Here is a 14,635-nt window from a genome sequence, read left to right on the forward strand (position 1 = left end):
CCACAAACGCTGCTGTGTCCATACCATACAAAACTGGGGTTTATTTACAGCGGAGGAGGGGGCGGGCAGGGCTAGATGTAGCCGATCACGTCGTTGCAGATGATGGGCTGGCGGCTGCGGCTGTTCATGAGGGCGGCGAAGCGGTGGAAGTCCGTAGCCAGCTGGGCAATGTTGCTGTGGGACTGGTGGAAGCAGGCGCCCTTGGGCTGCCCGCCCAGCCCCAGCGGGCAGGACAGGCGCTTGGCCGGGTCACGGCTCCCCGGCCGGGCACCCTCGGCCCCTCGGGGCCGGGCCATGCTGGCCAGCTTGCGGCGCACGTTTCCCGAGAGGCTGAGCAGGAAGGCGGGCGGCTTGCCCAGCCGGCGCGAGGGCTCGGCGGCTGGCCGGTGCCGGGGCTCGGCGCCCACCTCGGGCAGGTCCATCCAGTTCTCCACCAGGTCGGCGAAGCAGTTGTCCCCCAGCACCAGGGGCTGCCGGTTGCGGCTCTGTGACAGCAGCGACACCGTCCAGTCCTGCCCATCGGCTGGCTCCAGCGCCCGCCACTGCTCCAGGCAGGCGTCCGACGTGGATTTGGGGCGGGCGCGGCGGGCGGGCGCGGGGCCCCCAGCGCCGGCGGGGAGCTGGTGCGCCCGGTGGCAGGGCGGCGGGTGCCGCCGCAGCACCGTCACCTCCTCTTCTCGCCACGTGCCCCCCGACGTCTCCGAGTAGCCCGAGTCAAACTCCAGGCTGCGCTCGCTGGCGGGGGGCGAGCGGGCGGCCAGGCCCCCCTCGTCCTCCTCGCTGCAGGCCGAGCTGGGGCGCCGGGGGGCGGGCGGCCCGCGGGGGTCATGGGCAGCCGGCCTCGTGCCGGGCATGCGCTCCCGGCAGCGGCGCTGCAGGGAAAGGGCAGGTCAGCGCCTTCGCCCCCGCGCCGCGCAGGGGACGCAGGCCTCGGCTCGCCCGCAGCCCCGGGCCCCGCTTTCCTGCGGCTGCGGCGCGGAGCCGGGCGGCGTGCAGCGGCACGTCGGGTGAGCAAGCAGCCGCCCGGCCCCGGCCGTGCCTGCGGGAAATGACACAGGGCCGCGGCACGTAGCAGCCCCCCCGCCGCCTCGGCGCTCCCCCCGTGCCGGGACGCCCCGGCCCGCGCCCCCCCGGCCTGCGGACCCCCGAGGAGAGCGGGGCCGGGGGGTGCTGGGGGGGGGACGGGGACACCGGGAGCCTTGTCGGGGGGGCTGGGGGCGGGGGGGGCAGCGGAAGGAGCGCTCCGTCCCCGCGGCCGGGCCGCTCCTCTTTCTCGAATTGCTATTGTCTGCACCCAAAAGCAGGGTGTTCCGTCCGCTTCCCTCCCGCGGAAAGCCAGGCGGGCAGGGCTGGCAGGCTGCGGCCCGGCCCGCCCCGCGGAGCCGCTCGCCCGGCAGCAGCGCCCCGGCCCCGCGGCCCCCGGCCCGGCCAGCGGGTAGCGGCCGGGGCGCCCTGTCCCCGGGGTCCCCCCGCGGGGTGACGGCCCGGCCCGGCCCGCCCCGCTCCCCCCGGCCCGGCGTCCCCCCGCCGCTGTCACCCGCGGCGCCGCGCCCTGACACCCGCCGCCGCCGCCCGGCCCCCCCCGGTGCCCGCCGCGGCACTCACCGGCTCGGCGCGGCGCTGGCCGAGGCCGCCGTCCAGGCGGGCGCTGTGCATCCCCGGCCCGGCCCCGGCCCCGGCCCCGGCCCCGGCCCCCGCCGGTGCCGCTCCCGGTGCCGGTCCCGGTGGCGGAGCGGCCCCGCGGAGCGCGGCTCGGCCCCGGCTCTGCCGCCAATGGGAGCCGCCGGGACGCGAGCCCCGCACCGGCCCCGCCCCGCCCCGCCCCGCCCCGCCCCGCCCCGCCGCCCCGGGGCCCCGCTCGGCCCGCCCGGGCACGGCCCGCGGTCCCGGCCGGGAAGCTCCAGCGCGGAGCCAGCGCCTGCTCGGCGGAGCCCCCGCTCCGCTCCGCGGACCCGACGGGGAGAAGCCGCCGCCGCTGGTGCCGCGGTTCCCCGGCTCCCGGTCCCCCGGCGGCGGGGCGGTGGCAGCGCGGCGATGCCGTGTCCCCCGCCCCGGGGCTGGGCCGGGAGCCGCGGTGGCCGGCGTGACGCCGGGCATGGGTGGTGCCGGGCACCCGTAGCAACGGGCCCCGGCTTGTCCCAAACAGCCGGCGAGCCATGGGTGCGCGCGGACGCCTCGCCTTCCTCCTCCTCCTCCTCCTCGGTGCCCCAGGTAGGGCCGCGGGGCTCCGGAGGCACCCCCAGGGAGACCCCGAGAGGAGGGGGACACGGGACGGGGTCCCCAAGGGTGTCCTCGCGTGCCAAGCCCAGGCTGGGCACGGGGACGGCAGCCGCCCGGCTGGCTTCAGAGGCTGGGGCGCCTCTGGGGTGCCTTGGGGACGTCTTTGGGGTGCCATCAGGGTATCCCAGAGGGCTCCCCAGGGCGGTGCTGGGACGTCCCCAGCAGGCTGGGGTGACACTCGGTTCTTTCCAGGGACGTTTGTAAGGCCGGCAGGTGAGAACGGCGGGGCCACCGTGCCCATGGGGATGCCGGGGGGCAGGCCCCCAGTCCCTGAGCGTGGCCAGGTGAGCCACCGGCAGCGACGTGATGTGGGGCCGGTCCCCGCGGTGTCCCGCCAGCCCTGCCTGACCTGCCCCGCCTGGTGACCCTGAGCGAGGATGCGGCGCCGGGCACCCGCGTGGCTGAGGTGACCATGTCCTGCAGCGCCGTGCAAGGCAGCCCCAATGTCACTCTGGTGCGCGTCGAGCCCGGCACCCCCACCGACCCCACCGTCACCCCGCGCACCACTGAGCCTGGCCACCCCTTCAACCCCATCGCCATCAGCGCCGTTGGCGTGCCCACCACCGCCTTTCGGGCAGAGGTATGGCTGCGGGACACGGTGCGTGGCGGGAGCCTGCGGGGACCCCGCTGGGCACCGTACCCTCGCGGCAGGTGACGCTGCGTGCCGGCGCCGAGCTCGACGCCCGCCGGGTGAACCTGTACATGCTGGCGCTGCGCGCTGCCTGCCCCGGCGAAGAGGAGGTGACGAAGTGGCTCTTTGTCTGGGTGACGGCAGGACACACGCTGCGCTGTGACGCCCCGTTCGCCAGCGCGGGCGGGGACGTGGTGCGGGTGCCGGCGGACGTGGCGCCCCGGGCCCCCCTGCACGTGGTGCTGCCGCAGCCGCTCGGCGGGCTGACGGTGAGTGCCCGCAGCCCCCTGTCCCGCGGCCCCTGCCAGCGGGAGCCACCCCTGGGGACTGCGGGGCACGGGGACAGGGCTGTGCGCTGTCCCCCTGCAGTTCCGGCTCAGAAATGACGGCACGCCGCTCACGCTCACCCCACGGGGGCTGGTGCTGGCGCCTGCCAGCGGCTTCAGCCCCAGCAAGGACACCCAGGTGGGCACCAGCATCCCCGTGCTGTCACGGCACCGCCACCTCCCTTGCTGGCACTGCCCGCAGCTCTCGGCATCCTCCTCCCATGCCCCAAGAGCGCTCCAGCCCTGTTCCTATTCCTGTCCCCATCCCCAGCTCCGTCCCCTTCGGCATCCCATCCCCATTCGTGCCCGTTTGTACTCCTGTCCTGATCCCCATCCCTGTCCCCATTCCCATCTCCTTCTTGGCCTCATCTCCATCTCCGTCCCTATTCCTGTCCCTATTCCTCCATCCCAAGCCCCATTCACATCTCTCTCCATCCCCAGTCCTGTCTCTGTCCCTGCCCCCATCCCCATCCCCATCCCTGCCTTGCCCATCCCTACATCTGTCTTCTCCATCCCTGCCCCATCGCTGTCCCTGTCGCTGTCCCTGGTGCCACCCCGGGCCGTCTCGCTGGCACTGCCCGCAGACCTTCAGGCTGGAGATGGAGGTGACGGACCGGCACGGGCACAACTGCAGCGGGGCTGTGACAGTGGAGGTACTGCCGTCACACCGTCCCCGTGTCACCATCCTGTGAGTGGGGCCGGGCTGGGCGGGGGGTGCTGGTGGCACCAGGCCATGCCACAGTGCCACCTGTCCCCGCAGGGAGCCGCGGCAGGATGTGACGGTACCCGAGGGCTCCGGCCCCTTGGAGGTGGTCACGCAGGTCCAAGCCAGCGGTGACAACGTGCACTACGCCATCCTCTCTCCCACAGTGCCAGCGCTCTTCACCATTGACGAGTGTGAGTGGGGGGGCACTGGGGGACCCCTAGGGCCACCCTGTCCCCGTCCCCGTGTCTGACAGAAGGCTGCGCCACCTCCCGCAGTGACGGGCGTGATCCGCAGCACGGGCCGGCTGGAGGTGGCCCGCGTGCGCCTCCTCGTCCGGGCTTACAACGCGCTGCAACCTGCCGACCAGGCCACCGCCACCATCAATGTCACCGTGCAGGGGAGGGACCGGCAGGCACCATCCTGCGTCCCAGCCCTCTACGTGTACGGTTTGGGGGGGGGGATGCCGGGAGGGGAATGCTCCTCTGTGCCCCGGGCATGGAGCTGAGCCACCAGCCGCCCCACTGCAGGACCCAGGTGCGTGAGACGGTGTCCCCCGGCAGCACCCTGGTGACACTGAGGTGCGCCAGCCCCGCTGGTGCTGAGGGGTCCCTGAGCTACGCCCTGGAGGGGCCCCCAGGCTCCCGCTCCCGCTTCCGCATGGAGGGGCCACGGCTGCAGGTAAGCGGGGCTGGGGCTGGCGAGCCCCTCCCGGGGGCACAGGGACCCTCCAGCACCTTCCGTCGGGCTGGGCACGGCATGGCAGCGGCTCTGGGGGACACCCAGCCCTACGGGACATCGTGTCTTGGCAGGTCACCACCACCCTGGACTATGACTCGCAGGCAATGGCTGCTCTGGGCTTCCAGCTGACGGCCACCGTCGTGGTGACGGCCGGGGGACAGCCCCCGCGGAGCAGTGCGTGCCCACATCCCCTGTGCCCTGGGGGAGGTCAGAGTGGGGTGGGCAAAGCCCTTCTGGACACTGCAAACAACAGACAGCAGAGGAAGTGCTCCTCTCCTGTGGCCCCAGTGATGCTTCCCCCACAGGCACACAGCTGGTGGCACTGCCCCCATGTCCCCAGGGGAGCGTGCCCAGCGCGGGGCGGGTTGTGGGACGGTGCCAGCGCAGCTGAGCCGCCGTGTGCCACGCAGCCCGTGTGCCTGTGCTCGTGACCGTGACACCCGTCAACGAATTCCCACCGGAGTGCCCCCGAGGCCTCACGTTCACCGTGCTGGAGACGGCGCCTTTCGGCAGCGTCGTGGGGTACGTGAACGGCACCGACCGCGACCACCCGCCAGACAGCCTCGAGTACAGCCTCGAGGGGGGCTCCAGCCCCGCGCAGCCCTTCTCCATCGACACGCACAGCGGTGAGCACCCGTCCCCTTCCCCAGCCCCTGTGCCCCCCCAAGCACCCGCAGGTGCCCAGCACTGATGCCGCCCCACAGGCGAGATCCGCGTGGTGGGTCCCCTCGGCTCCCTGCCGCGCACGAGCTACCGGCTGCCGGTGCGGCTGACGGACACCCACAACGACCTGGACCCGGCGAACCGGAGGAGCCGCCTGTGCAACGTGGCCGTGCGCCTGCAGGTGTGAGCACGGTGCCGTGTCCCCGTGTCCGCCCCGGGGTGGGCTCCGGGCTGCGCGTCTCTCCCGGGAGCCGGGCAGGACGGAGCAGGGCCACCTCCGCTCCCTGCAGGCCGTGCCTGAGCCGCGGTGCACCCCCGAGGTGCAGGAGCTGTGGATCACGGCTGGGAGAGGCAGCCGGCAGCCCGTCACCCACCTGGCGTGCTGGGGTGACCCCGACACCACTGCGCTGTCCTACGCCATCGTTGGAGGTGAGGAGGGGCCCAGCTGCGGTGCCAGCCCTGTCCCCTCACCTCGGCCACGGCGCTGAGCAGACCCTCTCGCGCAGGCAACGAGGACGGACGCTTTCGGCTGGATGGGAGCGCCCTCTCCTACGTCCCCTGATGGCCTGGCCGAACCCCGCACCTTTGTGCTGCTGGTGGAGGTGTGGGGCGGCCCCGGGGCCCCCCGCCGCAGCACGGTGGTGGCGCTGGTGGTGCACGTCACCCCCCGCAGCACCACGGTGCCAGCCAGCACCACCGCCCGGCACACGGTGAGCCGTGCCCTGCGGCCAGCGTCCCCTTGTCTGGGAACGGCCCCCGGCCCTCCTCACCCCCGCATTCGCAGACGCCGCGGAAGAAGCCGCTGGTGGTCACGCGGACGGAGGCGGTGTGGCGCCCACCGGCCTGGTTTGTGGCCGTGCTGACCGTGTCTGGTGTCCTGCTCCTGGCCAGCCTGAGCTGCCTGGCTCAGAGCCTTGTGTGCAGGTGAGCCCCAGCCCATGGCACGGCACGGCACGGCATGGCACGGCACGGCAAGGCCGGGGCTCACAGGTGCTTTCTGCTCCTCCCGCAGCAGGCGAGCCCCCAGCAAGCTGCTCCTGGCTGAGAGGTGGGTGCCACACGGCCGGGTCGGTGGCACAGGCTCCTGTAATGTCCCTGCAGCCAGGCAGGGAGATGTGGCATCGGAGGGGTGTTTAATGTCGCCCAGATTTGGCAGTAGTCTGTGGGTTGCCTCTGCCCGACGGTGAGGGCGCAGCTCTGACCCTTAGGCACGAGGATGGCGATTTTGCCAGGGGACAGCCATGCTGGTGCCCAGGCTGGAGCAGGCAGTGGGGGGTGGCACAGCACAGCGTGGGGCTTGCTCCCAGCACCAGCTGGAGGAAGGGATGACAAGGGGTGAGAGGCTGCACAAGGAGAGCCCGAGGGGGGTCACTGGAGCTGGCCCAGCCTGCACTGGACACCTGCATGGCAAGGAGGAGGCACGCCAGCCCTGGGGGACAACAGCCACCTCCAGCCGCATCACCCGGCTGCCCCGCGATGCACGGCGGTGGGAGCAGAGACAGCCTGCGGTTGGCGAGGTTGGGGACGCGGAGCTTGGCGGGTGTCCCTGACAGCGTGCCCTCCCCTCTCCCCCAGCAGCTCCCGGGACGTGGCTGAGCGGAGTGGGGGCCGGGAGGAGCAGGGCCGCCCCCACGCCGGCCGCCTCTCCCCGCTCCGCACAGGAGCCATCTGACGGCCGTGCCCAGGCCCCGTGTGAGCGCTGTCCCCGCTGTGCCCTGGGGCTGGACGTAGGGGCAGCACCCGGCTGGCACCGGCTGAGCACCGTCTCCATTTCAGGCACCGGCAGGGACCGGCTCTTCCACGGCCTCACCGGGGCACAACGCTGGATCTGAGCCCCAGCCAGGGAGCACCCAGCGCCCGGCAGGGAGCCCGCCTGGCCCCTGGCCCCGCTCCTGTCCCCTGGCCCCACGCACGGGGCTCGGCCAGCACCGGGCCAATAAATGGCGGTGGCACAGCCGCCCCGTGCCGCTGTGAGTGCTGCGGGGCGCTTCGCGGCGGGCTGTCCCGCCGGTGGCCGTGCCGTTCGCCCGGCGGTGGGGGGTCACCAGCCCGCTGCCCACGGGACCCCAGGACCGCCTGGCCCTGCGGTACGCGTGCCGGGGGACGCGGCAGGGCCTGTGGCGGCCGTGGCGGGGCCCGCCAGGCTCCTGGCCGGGACCAGGCAGGGTGACAGCAGGCAGGGGCGCGGGCTGAGGCGCGAGGCACCCTGGGTTGCTTAATTAGTCCGGGCAGTGATCAGCACAGGGGTCGCTTAATTAGTCCGGGCAGTGATTAGCGCAGGGGTGGCACACGGCTGAGGGGCGGCGAGCCCTGTGAAGGCGCCCACACGGGGCCTCTCCCCGTCGCCTCATGGAGCCGGGGGTTATGAGGCGCACCGAACCCGGCCGTTGCCACCGAGCCCCTTGGGGCACCCCCCGATGCCGAGCCCGGGAGGCGGCGGGGAGGCGGCCCCGGGCCCCGGGGCTTGAATGGGGGGGGGGGGGGGGCAGCGCCTCACGCGGGCCGGGGGGGGGCGCCCGCCAACGGCCGCGCGCCCCAGGCAGCGCCGCGCCCATTGGCCCAGCGCCCCCCAGGCGGGCGGCCAATGAGACGGCGCCCCCTGCGGGAGGGCGGGGCATCGGGCGGCGTCACGTGTGCCTAACGTGCGCTGCCATCCGGAGGCGGTCCGCGCTCGAAAAGGGGCGGGGCGTCTGCCGGCCGGAGTGACGGCGGCCTCGACCTATCAGCCTGCCGCGGCCCCCACCGGGGGGAGGGGCTCGGCTCGCGATTGGCGCGAGGAGCGGCGGGGCGGGCTTTGGAAGGCGCGGTTGCTATGACGGCCGGGCCCGGGCCCCCCCCCACCGGCGGCCGCCATCTTGTTGTTGATTGGAACGGCGGGCGGCGGCGGTGAGGGGGGGGCGCGGGGTCAGCAGCCCCCGGGCGGGCAGGCGGAGCCGCCCCGGTGAGCCGCGGGGACCGGGGGCTGGGCGGGGGGGGGGACCGGGCCGGTTCGGTTGGGTTGGGTTGTGGTGCCCTGAGGGGAGGGAGGCGAGGAGCGGGCGCGGCCCCGGCCCCGTGACGGACGGACGGGGACCTGTGAGGGAAGAGGGGGGGGGTCCCGTGAGGATGGAGGGGTCCGGGCGCGGCCCCGTGAGGGACGGGGGGGTCCAGGCGCGGTCCCGTGAAGGGGGGGCGGCCCAGGCGCGTCCCCGTGCAGGGCCCGGGGGCAGAGCCCCCCCCGAGGCGGGGAGCCGTGCCCGGCGCGCGGAGCGAGCGTCCCTCCCTTTGTGCCCTTCTCTCCGCAGAGGCTGCGTGCAGGAAGGAGCCCGGCGAGCCGCGCTGCTAACATGAAGCCGAGATGGTGAGGGAGCTGCTGGCGCTGGGGGCTCGTCCTGCGCCCCGGCGCCCTGCTGCAGGGGCAGGGCTGCGGGCTGGCCGTGCCAGAGCTGCCCGCTCCTGGGCTTGCGGGAAGATGCCAGCCCGGTGTCCCTGGAGACAGACATGCTCGTGGGTCTGCGGACCTGGATTGTAACCAACAGCCTTCCCCTGCGTTTCTGAGCGGGACTTGGGTTAGGGGGGGTGGTACTGAGTGCTGTTTGGTTTCCCGTTGCTGTGAACTTACACTGATGCCAGGCTCGGTGTCCCTCCATCTTAAAGCTCTGAATCAGCAAGGCCGCTTTTTTCTTTCTAACAGTGTGCTTTAGTATGTGCTGCCTGTCTCATCTCAGCCTGTCTTGCTGTGTTTCTGCTTTCTTCATTTCAGATTTATCTGGCTTACAGTGGTATTTAAAGCCCTCCTGAGATGAATCTAAAGATTGACCTTTGCTAACAAAGCACTAACTGGTGCTGTAGTGGTGTGGGCATGGGTCTTTATTTATTCTTGAAGTAACATTTCTGGGGTCGGTTGACTGATTTTTGTAAATGTAATGGGTGGTTTGTCTCACAAGGTAGTGTACTACAATGTCTCGTGCAAAGTCTTTTTTCTAGTGAACTACCACGTGCGGCTGATGACTGATCTATGTGCTTATGATCAGGTTTTCAAGTGAGAAAAATACTGTGTTCTTGTTATATGTCACCGGACTAGGACTTTAATTCCTTTTTGCCAGAAAATCTGACAGAAGCCGGTAAGAGGTTTAGATGCATCATTTATTAGGTGTCATCACCATAACCCTAAACAGGCCTATTAGGGACATCTTAATCCTATGTAACAGTTCCTTGTCATTGAGATCGAGAAGTATTTTTCTGTGGTTGGGTTCAGGTAGCACTGCCCTAAGGTAAGTGCTTTATATTGGTGCTGGAAGCAATGTGGTAGGCTTTGCAAAGATTAAGTATCAACTCTTACATACCACGATAACATTGGGTTGATGCTTCAACCACGTAAAACTCTTATTTTCCATCTCTTTGAGTTGTCCTAGGGCTGAATTTTCATCTGATAGCATTAGGAAGAGTTTTATTTGCTCCCTAGCTCTTTCAGCACAACTGTTTCTAGCTGTCTAGCTCAACAACCTGTGCCATCCTGATTAGAACTTGAAGTGTCCTTTTCGTGGCAGAGCCTCTGTTTCCACTCTAATAAGGACTTTTGGGAGAGCGGGGGAAGGGATCTTGGGCTCTTTGAGGCAAAAGTTGAGTGTATTTGAAGTCATTACAGCAGGAATCTGAAGACGATGGGTGGGAAGGGTGGTGGTCTCTTCTGAGCACTGTGTGCGCTTTTCCTGGGATAGCTTATCCTGTAGTTCTCCGGCAGGCCCCTGATGGCAGTTTTGCATGTTTCTTACATAGAAAAAAGAGCAAGTGAGCACAATTCACTGTTGAAATGAGAAAGGGGGAGTTTCTGGGATCTGCCTCCAGTCACCGAGAGTTTCAGTTGCAGCACCTTCTGTGTGTAGCTCCACAGTCACTTTAAGCTCATGTAAGTATAGACCCCGGCCACCAGGAGGGTCTTGCCCTCTCCCTGGTGCCAGCTGGGGTGTTTGTGCCGGTGGGAATCTGAGTTCCCTGCCTTACTGGTTTGACCAGGGAGCTGATCAAGCTGAAGACAAACGCACCTCCCCACTTTCCTCCAGCTGTCGGTGCGTGTAAATGGCTTTGCTGGCGGTGAGATGATGGTGGGAATGAGTGGCTGGTGATGGAACCGAGCCGTATTCTTGTTCGGTGGTATGCACACGGTGACTCTGGAATGCTGCAACAATGTTTATATAGATATATAAAGATATATAAATACATACGTACACAAATGTTTAAAGGATTTAGTGATTAGCAGAAACGTAACAGTAGTGATCGTGCTTCTTTCCTGCTGCTTTTTTGAGTAATATCTTTCTGTGCTTCATCGTAAGGACTGCTGTACTGGGCATGTCCTTCTGGTCAAATACTCTAGAAAGCAAAATCAAAACTAGATGCCCTTTGGGGCATCCCCTGTGTGGTAGACTGTACAAGTCGCGCCAACAGCCTTGCGAGTTACTCTGTTGTTGTTGCCGATATTGAGAAGTCAAGGTTAAAATAGCAAGCATTCAGAGGTCAGAAAATGCCCAGGCTGAAGTTGTACAGGCAGCCGTAATCAGTTAATTAGCCTCCTGAACAAGCATTACAATTTGTTCTTAATCATGCAGTTGCACGCTATTCTTGTCCACTCTAAGCTCCCTAGTTTTTTTTCTTCTCTCGTTCCCTTCCCCCCCCCCCCCGGAGCTTGTTCATTTATCAAACTCTGAAAATGTGACCTTGTGGAGCTTGACTAGTGCGAGGTGATGAGTCCTGTCCAGGCTGGGAGCTGTCTGTTGACCATCTGCTTACAGGATACAGTCTCTTGGTTTAGTGGGTCGTCAACTGCTCGCACAGATGTTGATCACTTGTCTTTTTAGATTTCAGTTTTTAGTAGATTCCTGTGTTTCTAAAGGTTGCCATGGATCTGGTGAGTTTTGAATGGCATACTGGCTTATAAGGTGACACTGTCTTGTGGTTTCCCTCAGAATAAGCAATGTAGGTGTTAAGTTTGAAGCTGAATATCCACAGCCTTTACTTTAAAGGAGGTGTGTTTCTGTCATCTGTGGTTGAAGCCATAGGAAATTTGGCAAAGGCTTTTTTGGGGCCGTTACTCAGGCATTGCACTGTAACCTTGGCACTTCACTTGCTGCCATTAGGTTGCACAAATCTGCCCATCGTGAGTTAGCTTGTAACGTGTTTGAGACATGAGCATCAAAGTTCAGTGTTAGTGCTGGGGTTTGTAATCTTGGAAGGCTGCGAGTTAGCATTGACAGAAAACTGCAGCCTGCCTGTTTCTTCCTCTTACTTTTGGCAGTGTCACCCCATCAGTTGCGGTGCTGGGCAGGATGTAGGCTTGAACTCACAGAGCTTGTGTGTGGCAGCTCGGCAGAGCCCTTGCTCTGTGCTAGGTAATGTGACTTGCCTACAAACAACTGCTGTTGTTTCCGACTTTGAGAAGTATCAAAAACCAGGCTACTAAATGCAAGGGGTCCCTAGTGAGCTCTGAAATGGGTGAGCTAGAAGAAGGAGTGAAAAAGAAAATGCGACAGAAACCTCTGCAAGAATCGTGTCAAGTGTTCGCATTCCTCATCGTAAACTGAAGGAACCCGTGAGATGTACGGAGGAGCAGCTGGCAGTCTTCCTTCTATATTCCTGCTGTGACAGGAATGCAGAGCAGGATGCTGGCGAGTGTTTAATCTCAGGTTTGTTGCTGCTGTCATCAGGGTGGGGGGGGAGGAAGAAGAAGTGACTGCATGGCTGCTTAGTTTCTGTTTTGCAGGCGTTGCTTGTACGCAGTGCTTGTGCTGTTCCGATGTGGCAGCAGCTGTTATTTTTGGCTTTCCCAGCGTGCTGTTGGAGGAGATGGACTTTCTGATGGGTGCAGTTCTCTCCGTTGGCATGTTGGGGTGCTTGTGCTTCCTGTATAGTCCCCATCAGGTGCTAACTACCCAGCAGATAGCACTGAGGTGCAAGTTGTTTGCCTTCATTAATTTCTATATGCATTTTCAGTAGTATTAACTGTGTATAAAAGACATGCGTCTTTAAGCTTTCTTTTACTTTGCATAACCCCTGTCAGTATGTGGACAGTTTCATTCACAAAAAAGGATTTTATCCCCTTCCCTTGGAGAAAGGGAATAAGCTTTGCCATTACAGGATGCCTCTCTATCCGTACAGTGATAGCCACAGTACTGATGACATTGGTGCATTTTTTTGTGTTTAAAAATAGCACGGGTGTAACTGCCATAATTATATTAGTAGAAGATTGGTGCCAACCAAATCTGATAAAAGCAGTAAAAAAGGTTATGAGACTTAATATGCGTGTCCTGGTAGGATGTTGCTACGTGTGGTTAAGAGCTCTGGCAGATAAGCTGTCTCTGATTTAGCTTTTGTAGTTAGAAAGGTTATCTCCTCCACCAGCTGTACTGCTTCTTTGCCAAAAGTTACCTCCCTGGTATTAGGAGCTGCAACAGTGCCTGCTCAGCTGCTGCAGTTTAACACGCTGTGCTTCAACCTTTCTTCATTAACACCCATCAGTGTGCTGTCTTGTGAACCAGGCCAGAGGAAGAGCAGACACGCACCCCCTTCTGCTCCACCTGCTGGTTGGCCATTTTCAGCTGAAGGATGGAGGAGGCATTTGGGATCAATGGTCCCCGTAAATTTGTTAGAGCGCCTGTCAGAGCCCTGGCAAGTGTGTGAGAGTATTCACGTCCTGAAAGGCGCTCACTGGGAGCTCTGGTCCCAGCCTTGAGAGAAAGGGTGATCTCAAACATTCTGAACTGATGAAGCAGGTAAAGGTCTAAACAAAAGCTAAGCTAGTCCTTGCTAACTTGTTTCCGTACAACATCTTGCAGGCTGACTTGCTTCTGGCATCCTGTTCCCTCTTGATTGTGAGAGGTTGGCTCCATATTCCAGTGACTGTTCAACAGAGAGAGCTTGGGTGACATCTCTAAGGTAACTTTTCTGTTTTGCCCAGAATACAAATGCGGCCATGTGAAATTGATGCAGAGAGAACTTAGCTGCTTGCTTTTTACCTCTCATTTCATAATTTTATCCTTCAAGTATATGGTTTGTAGGAAGTATGCTCTCGTCTTCTGAGGAAACTACAGGAACACCCAGGTAAATGCAATAAACCATAGTGAAACGCTCAGTCCTGTCTTACATTGATTAACTTTTAATCAAATCAACGTCAATTCTTTATAAAAAGAACTAAGCTGCCAGGATTTGGAGGACAGCTCTATAATGCTTTAGCAATTCTGGTCATTTAGGTGCTTGAATTGCTGCAGTTTCCTTATGATAAATTCAGAACTTGATCGCTGTCTGCCTTTTTTTTTCTTTCTGTTTTGAGTTCAGTTTGGTGAAAGACAATAGTATGGCTTGTGAGTGTTCCAGGCTGAAAGGTTGCTTTGTGCTCTTGAGTCTTGTGAGTTTGGAAGAAGCTCTAGTATACCTGCTGTTTTCCACTGATTCTTTATCATCAAAGCTAGGACTCAGTAGTAGTAGCTGTGGTATAAGCATTTGTTTGCCAAACAGACTTGAATGTTTTCATTTTCTCAGGAGACCGCAGTTTTAGATAGTGGTTGTGTGGCACAGATCACCTCTTTGGTGGGGAGGACCCTGGCCTGGGGATCTGACGGTCTTTGCTAGTTTGCAGCGGGTAATGATCAAAACTGCCAAGCTCCACAGCTACCTTCCTGGGGCAGAGAGAGAGAGGAGTGGTACAGTGTCTTCTCTGCAGGGGTTCCTCCTGTGTCTTTGTCACAGCCGACTTGGGGCAGATTCGAGTGCTGATTCAAAGCTGAAATATTGTATAGCTCATATTCTGCTGCGATGGTGCTTTTTTTTTTCTCCATGTGGTTGTATGCTGAGCTGCGTTTTCCCCTTTTTTAAACTGTTGGTGAACTTAAATAAAATAGTGCCTCAGCCTTAATTCAGGTCAGTTGTCCACTGTTGGTATTGAAATGTTGCCAAGCATTTTAAAAGTGAATTTAGAAACATTAGATAGGCACACGAAGATAGGGCTGGCTGTTTGTTCTACATCCTTTGACAGTACTGTCTAAGCAGCTTCAGCTTGCGTGGGGAGGGCAGTCGTGATCTCATTACAGCTAACTATAGGTGATAAGCAGCTTTGACCACCAAAATCAGCGCACCAGAGCATGCAGATGTTAGTGAGTTATTTAAAGCAGGAAGGCTTTGGGAGAGAAGCCCAGCGGACTGCATAGCCCTGCGTCGTAGTGGCAGAATCAAACCAAGGAGGAACTTCCATGAAGACAGCGGAGCCATTGCAGAACATCAAGTGTAACTGCGCTCTTGTGGTGCTCGCAGCAGTGTTGTGAC

General features: G+C 62.7%; 3 protein-coding genes across 6 annotated transcripts in view; 2 read left to right on the top strand and 1 right to left on the bottom strand.

Annotated features, from left to right (window-relative positions):
- Positions 1 to 21: 21 nt before the first annotated feature.
- Positions 22 to 1,788, bottom strand: INKA1 (inka box actin regulator 1). The gene is made up of 2 exons (XM_067003468.1): positions 1,606 to 1,788; positions 22 to 872 (listed from the first exon to the last, which is right to left on the bottom strand). Exons 1-2 carry the CDS (start codon positions 1,654 to 1,656, stop codon positions 72 to 74), a joined length of 852 nt encoding a protein of 283 aa, XP_066859569.1. The 5' UTR covers positions 1,657 to 1,788; the 3' UTR covers positions 22 to 71.
- Positions 1,789 to 1,852: 64 nt separating this feature from the next.
- CDHR4 (cadherin related family member 4) lies at positions 1,853 to 7,301 on the top strand. Its single transcript, XM_048054378.2, is given in 20 exon segments — positions 1,853 to 2,211; positions 2,473 to 2,493; positions 2,619 to 2,860; positions 2,932 to 3,180; positions 3,281 to 3,376; positions 3,822 to 3,925; positions 3,998 to 4,134; positions 4,219 to 4,384; positions 4,471 to 4,621; positions 4,753 to 4,855; positions 5,092 to 5,307; positions 5,386 to 5,525; positions 5,635 to 5,773; positions 5,851 to 5,900; positions 5,902 to 6,054; positions 6,129 to 6,268; positions 6,357 to 6,392; positions 6,923 to 6,979; positions 6,981 to 7,036; positions 7,121 to 7,301. Coding segments are annotated over 20 exon segments (2,367 nt in total). The 5' UTR covers positions 1,853 to 2,156; the 3' UTR covers positions 7,177 to 7,301.
- Positions 7,302 to 8,138: 837 nt separating this feature from the next.
- Positions 8,139 to 14,635, top strand: part of IP6K1 (inositol hexakisphosphate kinase 1) — a 36,676-nt gene continuing 30,179 nt past the window's right edge. For 3 of the 4 annotated variants that reach the window (XM_067002972.1, XM_048054400.2, XM_048054399.2), the window contains exons 1-3: positions 8,139 to 8,285; positions 8,629 to 8,684; positions 13,153 to 13,252. The gene's annotated coding sequence lies outside the window, so the exon portion shown is untranslated. The remainder of the gene's footprint in view (positions 8,286 to 8,628; positions 8,685 to 13,152; positions 13,253 to 14,635) is intronic. The other variant, XM_048054401.2, reaches the window with a different exon arrangement.

Source organism: Anser cygnoides, chromosome 10, assembly GCF_040182565.1.
Source record: "Anser cygnoides isolate HZ-2024a breed goose chromosome 10, Taihu_goose_T2T_genome, whole genome shotgun sequence".
In the NCBI taxonomy this organism is placed as follows: Eukaryota; Metazoa; Chordata; class Aves; order Anseriformes; family Anatidae; genus Anser; species Anser cygnoides.

What these genes read in the sequence shown, in the direction of transcription:
- INKA1 (XM_067003468.1), bottom strand. Translation starts at nt 1,656, where the DNA reads ATGCACAGCGCCCGCCTGGACGGCGGCCTCGGCCAGCGCCGCGCCGAG. An exon ending in GCCAGCGCCGCGCCGAGCCG is followed by an intron (nt 873 to 1,605) that starts GTGAGTGCCGCG and finishes CTTTCCCTGCAG; the next exon opens with CGCCGCTGCCGGGAGCGCAT.